General features: G+C 56.6%; 1 protein-coding gene across 1 annotated transcript; it reads left to right on the top strand.

Annotated features, from left to right (window-relative positions):
* Positions 1–783: 783 nt before the first annotated feature.
* Positions 784–6,916, top strand: SNAI1 (snail family transcriptional repressor 1). The gene is made up of 3 exons (XM_006731852.3): positions 784–967; positions 1,593–2,120; positions 5,890–6,916. The coding sequence occupies exons 1-3, from the start codon at positions 886–888 to the stop codon at positions 6,072–6,074; spliced, it is 795 nt and encodes a 264-aa protein (XP_006731915.1). The 5' UTR covers positions 784–885; the 3' UTR covers positions 6,075–6,916.
* The last annotated feature ends 822 nt before the right edge of the window (positions 6,917–7,738 follow it).

Raw genomic sequence — 7,738 nt, 5'->3', positions numbered from 1 at the left:
TCAGGTGACCCGCTTCTTGACTGTCACAGTGCCCTGTGGCCTCCCCCGCATCAAAGCACACTTCCCTTTGCTTAATTATTGTCTGTTTACTTCGTCTCTCTCCCCCACCAAACGGCGAGCTACCCTTCATTAGAAACCCCGAGTGTTTTGTTCAGGACTGTTACCCCAGCTCCGGGAATAGTGACTGGCATGTAGCGGGTGCTAGTAAACATTTGCTAAGTGAAGGAACGGATGCCTTTTGCTAGATGATGCCAGATTGCTTTGCAAAAAGGCTGTGGCATTTTACACTGCCAGCAGCCACGTGAAGGTGTTCATTTCCTCGCATCCTCCTCCGAAATGTGTATCGTCCCTCGTCAATCCCACGCTCTTTGCGAGGCGCCAGCCTGACCGAGGAAATTTCCGCCCCCCTCCCCGTGCCCGAGGCGGAGGCGGTTTCGGAACATCAGGTGCCCAGACCCGCGGTACGCGGCGCCAGGGGGCGCCAGAGGCGGACGACCGTGCAGCGCTGAGCTGGCGGGCGCGCGGGGTCCCGAAGGGGGTCCCGCCTAGCCTGGGGCTCCCGGCGCCCGCCCTCCCGCAGTCCGCTGCTGCAGCGCCCGCAGCCGGGCCTCCGAGCGGCCCCCGCCCGGCCCCCAGCGCCACGCGGCGCTAGCCCCGCCAGCCCCCGGCGCACCTGCTCGGGGCGTGGCCCCTGGCGAAGGCGCGCCTCGATTGGCGCGGAGGTGACAAAGGGGCGTGGTCTCACCAGGCCCCGCCCCATCCAGAGGCTGGCGTACTTAAAGGAGTTGGCGGCGCGTCTCCACTCACAGCGCAGCGGCTCGGCCTCGCGGGTGGAGTACTTCGCGACCCCTGCGCGACCCGGCGACCCCGGCTGCTTCGGCCACCATGCCGCGCTCTTTTCTCGTCAGGAAGTCCGCCTGCTCCCGCCGGAGGCCCAACTACAGCGAGCTGCACGACTCTTCTCCAGGTGAGTGGACGGGGTGAGGGACCCCGGGGGCTTCGGGGAGACCGGCGAAGGCCGCGTGGGGGGCACCTTGGGGGAGGGGGGCCCGGGGGCCAAGTCCAGGGCCCGGAACCGAGCCCAAGGGCCCGGCGCGGGGCAGTGTGCAGAGGGGCGTGAGGAGCCCGGGCAGGTGGATGCGGGCGGTTGGGGGAGGGCTGTCCGAGGGCGGGGGTCTGGCGTGAGGAGACTGCGCGGCGGCCGAGCCCCGACGGCGGGGAAGCGAGGGGGCTCCGCTGGGGGAGAGCGCGGCCGGAGGTGGGGCGGGGGCCACGCGCCTGAGAAGGGGAGGCGCCGGCGGTGGCCCGCGGGCCGGGAGGTGGCGGGGAGGCACAGGGGGAGTGCCCCCGAGTCAGGGCTGGACGGCGGCGCCCTTCGCGTAAGATCTGGAGGCCGAGGCGGGCGAGCCGGGCGGCCCGGGTGAGGAGGGGCTCCGGGCGGGCAGGACGGGCCGCCCCCGGCCGGGATCCTTTCCTTCCTCCAGTAAGTACTGAGTGCCGGCCCCGCGGCCCCCGCCCGCAGCAGGCTACTGTTTGTTGACTGACTGCGCGACCGAATGCCTGACCCTGCCCTTTTCTCCGTCTCCCCTCAGAGTTTACCTTCCAGCAGCCCTACGACCAGGCCCACCTGCTGGCGGCCATCCCACCTCCCGAGGTCCTCAACCCCACGGCCTCTCTGCCCACGCTCATCTGGGACTCTCTCCTGGCACCCCAAGCCCAGCCCATCGGCTGGGCCTCCCTTCTGCCCCAGGAGGTCCCCAAGGCCGTGGAGCTGACCTCCCTGTCGGACGAGGACAGTGGGAAAGGCTCCCAGCCCCCCAGCCCCCCCTCACCGGCTCCTTCGTCCTTCTCTTCCACCTCAGCCTCTTCCTTGGAGGCCGAGGGCTATGCTGCCTTCCCAGGCTTGGGCCAGTTGCCCACGCAGCTGGCCGGGCTCTCCGTGGCCAAGGACTCCCAGACTCGAAAGGCCTTCAACTGCAAGTACTGCAACAAGGAATACCTCAGCCTGGGTGCCCTCAAGATGCACATCCGAAGCCACACGCTGCCCTGCGTCTGTGGCACCTGCGGGAAGGCCTTCTCCAGGCCCTGGCTGCTGCAGGGCCACGTCCGGACCCACACCGGTGAGTGTCCCCGTGGGCCACCGCCCTTCTCATCGCGGTCCCTGCTGCCTTCTCTGCCAGCTCTGGGGGCGGACTGGGCTTGCTGTGATTTCTTTTTCGGAGTGTGGAAACCGGGGCTCGAGTCTCCTGACTTCTGGCTCATTAGTTCAGGGGCTTGGCTGTCTGAAATGTTTGGCAGAAACATTCACTCGCTCATCAGCTAAGCAGATGGGCGAAAGTAGATAACTATGTCTCTGCAGTCTCCATTTCCCCACCAAATGGGTTGGAGTTGGGTATGGGAGAGGTGCAACCAACACCTTGCTGCTGGGCCAGGTGTGAAGGGGCCCACCTCACTCCACCCTCCCCCCAGCCCATCCCCACCCCCACCTCAGCCAGGCAGGATGTTGTGAGACCCCCCACCTGGCTCTGAATCCTGCTTGCAGAACTTCAAACCTTGAGTCGATGTTTCACCTCTCTGAGCCTCAGTTTCCACATCTGTAAAATGAGCATAAGAACATCTTGTGGGGTTTCTGCGCCAGTTAAATGAAAGAAAGCACCTGGACCACCACTTGATACATGAGTGTACAGAAATGGTTTTGATATTTGCTCTGCTTCCATGCTGTGTGACCTTGGGCAAGTGATGTAACCATGTCTGAGCCTCAGGATTATGATAGCATAATCCTATAGGGTGGATTCTGATAGCATTTTATAGGTTGGCTATCAAGATTCAGTGGCTCCTTAATCACTTCATAATAATTTGTTAATCATGGTTCTCAGATCTGCTCTCCCCACCCCCACCATGGAGTAGAAGATAACCTCAGTCCTATTCAGACCTGGGAATACCTTTGCCAGCAGAAAACAGGTCTTGATGTTTCAAAAACATAATACTAAATGTGTAGAAAATTGTGAGATGGAGCCTCTTCTGTCCTCTTAACTTTCTGGAAATGTGGAAAAGGTCCCCACTGTGTCTTTTCAGAACTTGAAAGGTGGAGGCCACCATATTTGGGGCTGCTCTTTGGGGAGTAACTTTGGGAGAAGGTTCAAGGGTCATAGCTATTAGCTTTGGGGTCAAGCTGAGTGGGTTGGAGACCTCAGTTCTGGCATTTCCTGGCCCAGTGGCTGACCTCTGAGCCGTGAGGGCCAGTGGGGCGGTTTGTTAGGCCTGGCGTTTTGCAGGCATTATGAGTATCATCATTACTCCTACAGAGTGTCCCCGGCATCCTCCCCAGCATGCAGACTGTGGCTCCCCATTTCTCTTTGTGCACACGTAGTCCTGATTTTAAAGGGACCTGATGTAAAGGTCCAACTGCCTGGCCTCTGTCTTGGGCAATTGCCCAGCAATTGGAGGAGTCAGAACCCTTGGGGTGCTCCCCTGAGCCCCCCAGCTTCTCTCCCCACCCATCAGGACATTTTCATGTAAAGGCACGGCTGGGACACAAAAAGCCTGTTGAAATGCACCATCACCATCCTCATTGACTCCCATTGTGTGCCTTAATGGTGGGCCCAGTGGGTGGGGGCTGGGGGGGTGGAGCAGGTGCATGGGCCAGTGGTGCCCAGCACCTGTTCCGGGCCGCAGCTGCTGGCCCACAGCGTGTCAGGCCCCTTTAATCCGGGGAGTATCGCATGTACAGTGCCCCCCCTCGGCGGCCTTTGTCCCAGCCGGCCTGGTGCCGATTTCACACTCGCCAGGAACACCATAAAGACGTCTGTGGGGATGGAGGATCTGCAAGGGGTGCAGGTCTGTGCCTGCTGCTTGCACACACAGACCTCCACCCCATCACATCCTATAAGGCCTCCTTCCTCCTTTGTTCACGTTTCATGTCTGATCATACATGACAAAGGTAACATTCACTGAGCACTTGCTATATGGGAGGGGCATTGCCCATGACTTCCTTCACCTGGGTTAATGCAATAAATCAACAACCTTAGGAGGGAGGTGCTGTCGCAACCCCCACCTTACAGATCAGGAAACTGAGGCACAGAAGGAAATCACTTTCCCAAGTCACAGCTCATAAGACTGAGCCAGGGCTCCTTCACCTCTGCCAAGGAGGTGAGCGGGAAGTGGCTTTCTGCACCCTGGGGAAAATAGGACTCCTTGCCCTTACCCATATCTGCATACAGTAAGCCCTTAGTTCATAAGGGAGCATGTGAAGGAGGAAGAACTTCACTTGGACCTTGTAGTGCGGTCCTCAGACCCTTCAGGCCTAGTATGCAGAGGGTGCTCAATAATGACAGCCAATTAACTCAGGCATCCCTTCCCTAGTCCTCCTGCTAAGTTCCCCCCTTCTCTGTGGCCGGTTTCCTTGTATATCTGACCCAGGAGACTGAGCCCTTGAATGGATGGCTCTGTAGGCAGCCTCAGGCATCTGACTTCTAGACCCCTCCCTCCCAGTGCCCAGCACAGTGCCCCAGGCACCCAGAAGGTGGCTGGAATTCATTCATTCCCTGCTCTTGAATTCCATCCCTGGGATTTAACAAATGGGCCATGGCCTAGGGGCATATAATGCTGGGAACCAGTCCCTTTAAAATCAGGACTATGTGTGCACAAAGAGAGGGTAGAATTCTCCTTTTTTAGTAGAGAATGTTCAGCATTATTGCCTGGCACAGAATGGAAGCTTGATAAGTACTTGTTTAATGAGTTATTATTCACACTTTTTATTTACGAAATGCTGCACTCCCAAGAAAGAAAAAACAAAACACAACATTGTCAATTTTTGTGAACTTTATCGTCTTAGTTGGGGCAGGAATTATGAAAAGTTGGTGAACAGCGTTACCTGATGGTGATTGAGGGGTCAGGCTCCTCTGAGGCTTTAAAAAAAGACTTAATCTATTGTATAAGCACTTACTGAGCACTTGACTGTGTACGTAGCTCTATGTGCATAACTCTTCTTCAGCACAGACTTCACCAGGCAGTGGTGTGAGGGCCACAAGTGGGAAGGGGTTTTAATCAAGTCATAAGATAAAAAGTTTCTGTAGCCTCTTGGGGGGTCCCAGGCCTGAGCCCTTGGAGTGAATTCAGGGGAGGCCCCTGCTCTCATGGGACTCAGTCTGATTGGGAGACAGACAAGACTTGAAATTACCAAACGTGGTCAGTGTTGTGATGGGGAGGCGGCTCAGAGAAGTGGCCTAACCTGCTGGGGGGAGGGGTGTGGCAGCGAGCCTTTAAGGCTGACTCAAGCTTTGTCCCCAGATGAAGTAAATCCAGGAGTGATAATGAGGAACACCCACTACAGCCCCCTTAAGTGAGAGGCCGTCTGAGTGGTGGTTAAAATCACAGGCTCTGGAGTCGGGCTGCTTGGTTCTTGCTGCGTGACCCTGCGTATGCTACTTGGCTCCTCTGTGCCTCCGTTTCACCATCTCTAAACTGAGGACAAGGGTAGGATTAAGTGAGATAAGCGTATGATGCTCCTCACTGTCTCTGGCACAAAGTGTTCAGTTGCCATCATTGTCTCAGCTGGCTTGCCTGGATAAGTGCTTTATTTACCATCTCTGGTTTACCAACCCTTATGGGGGTGGGGATGAACAGCTCCATTTTACAGATGAGCAACTGGAGGCTTAGAGAAGCCAGATGACTTGCTCCAGGTCACATGGTGGGAAGTGGCAGAGCTCCCAATCATATCCAGGCCTTTGGACACTAGATATGGTCTGGGTCCTTGGGTCATGGGATTCCTTCAGCGGTGGGGTGATCTGGGCTCTAAAGGCCCCAGTGGGTGGGCAGGGATTTCAATAAATAAATGTCAGTTGTTATCCCAAGTGGTTTTAGCGCTCAACTCTTGTTTTCTGTCCCCAGGCGAGAAGCCCTTTTCCTGCTCCCACTGCAGCCGTGCCTTTGCTGACCGCTCCAACCTTCGGGCCCACCTACAGACCCACTCAGATGTCAAGAAGTATCAGTGCAAGACATGCTCCCGAACCTTCTCCCGCATGTCCCTGCTGCACAAACACCAAGAGTCAGGCTGCTCAGGGGGCCCCCGCTGACCCTCAAGGCTTCTTCTGCCTCTCCAGACCCCCCCCTCCACTGCAGCCTCCCCAACTCCAGAAGGAAGGTGCCCCCATCCTTCTCACTGCCACGGAATTCCCTTCTGAGCTCCCCTGTTTGGCTGCGTTGGCTCCACAGGACTCTGAGGACCATTTTCCAGTTCTCTCTGCCCTAGGTGCCTCAGTAGGCTCTGAGAGAGAGAGGCCTTTCCGTGGATATTTCTGTGGATGGCTGATAGGGAGGGTGGCTTGCAGCTGAGTGTTCTGGAGTCAGCCTCTCTGTGTGGGTTTGTGTATCCAAAGGTGTTTGGATACAGCTGCTTTGAGCTCCAGGACAAAGCCGACAGACTGATAGGAAGCTCCCCCGCACTCAGGGGAACCCATTCCTCCCCCACCGGAACCCTCAGGCCACCCCTCCAGGAGGTGTGACTAACTATGCAGTAATCCACCCCCAGGTTCAGCCCGGGGGGCCTGTGGTGGGCCACTGACACAAGGACGTGTCTAGACCCCAGGTTGCCCCTGGGCCTGGGCAGCTATCTCGGCCTCCTATTTTGTCATGGTGGCACTGTCTCATGGGCAATTTAACAACAGTCCCAAAAGGGACTGTGAGTAATTGCTGTCACTTGTTGGGGGCCTGAGTGGGGTGCTTCAGCCCGACCGATGTGTCTCCCAGAACTATTTTTGGGGTCTGACAGGTGGACCCAGGAGGAAGATGTTTACATTTTTAAAGGTACACTGGTATTTATATTGCAAGCAACATTTTGTACTAAGGAAACGTTTTGTATAGTTATATGTACAGTTTATTGATATTCAATAAAGTGGTTAATTTATGTATTAAAAAAGTCTATTTAGCTTTATAGAGGGGTGAGTGTTTTAAAGGGCCTTCGGGAAGGGAGAAGGGGGCAGGGATTCGTGGAGCTCAGATATTCCTGACTCGGGCTTAAATCCTGTCCTCTTAAACATCACGTGGCTTTGGACCACTGACTTTGACTGTCAGGGACCTTATTTGTGCAAATGGGTTTTCTCTGAGCCTGGGTGTCCTGTCTGATGTGGAGGGTGGGAAACACCTGTGGACCAGTGAGCAGTAGGGGGCTGTGTGCAGGTTCCTTGCACTTTACATTGTGACCCTGATTTATTCTTTCATCCTTCCATGTTGAGGCTGACCAGGCCCATAGGGTGAGAAGCCAGCTCCCTGGTTCTTATCAACTAGACAGGCTGCTGGGCTTTGCCCCAGCAGCGCAGGTCTTCTGGGGAGGGGTTGACAGCTTCTCTGAGATGAGGGAGTGGAGTGCAGTGAGCAAGAAGGGGACAGAGGATGTCCTTCCTGCTTCCAAGGGCACTGGGCCCCACTCCGGCCTCCCTGTCGGACCCACACCTCTTGTCTGGCTGCTGGGTACCAAATGGCCTTTGATGCAAGGAAATTGGCTGGCTGGAGCCGAGAGGGTGAGAAGGCAGGCCAAAGGGTAGGGGTCATTCAGCTTCCTGCTCGAGGACAGGACGGGAAGACGGTCAGCTTGTGTCCCGGGCTGGGATAATTCACTCCTGGCTGGCTCTCATGATGACCTCACCTCTGGGGCCCTCCTGGGGCCAGGAGAAAATGAGTGTCCTTTTTGAGCACAAAAGGTGCTGAAGGTGCCAGTTTCCTGCAGGGAGCTGAGCAGGCG

The sequence above is a fragment of the Leptonychotes weddellii genome, chromosome 10 (assembly GCF_054177405.1).
Source record: "Leptonychotes weddellii isolate Sample4059 chromosome 10, ASM5417740v2, whole genome shotgun sequence".
Lineage (NCBI taxonomy): Eukaryota > Metazoa > Chordata > Mammalia > Carnivora > Phocidae > Leptonychotes > Leptonychotes weddellii.
The sequence above is the reverse complement of the archived record's forward strand: the minus strand, read 5'-3'. Positions and strand labels throughout refer to the sequence as shown.

Bases quoted from the DNA above. Each gene is read 5' to 3' on its own strand.
- SNAI1 (XM_006731852.3), top strand. From the start codon at position 886: ATGCCGCGCTCTTTTCTCGTCAGGAAGTCCGCCTGCTCCCGCCGGAGG. The intron at 968-1,592 runs GTGAGTGGACGG...GTCTCCCCTCAG, and splicing joins GCTGCACGACTCTTCTCCAG to AGTTTACCTTCCAGCAGCCC. The intron at 2,121-5,889 runs GTGAGTGTCCCC...TTCTGTCCCCAG, and splicing joins CCACGTCCGGACCCACACCG to GCGAGAAGCCCTTTTCCTGC.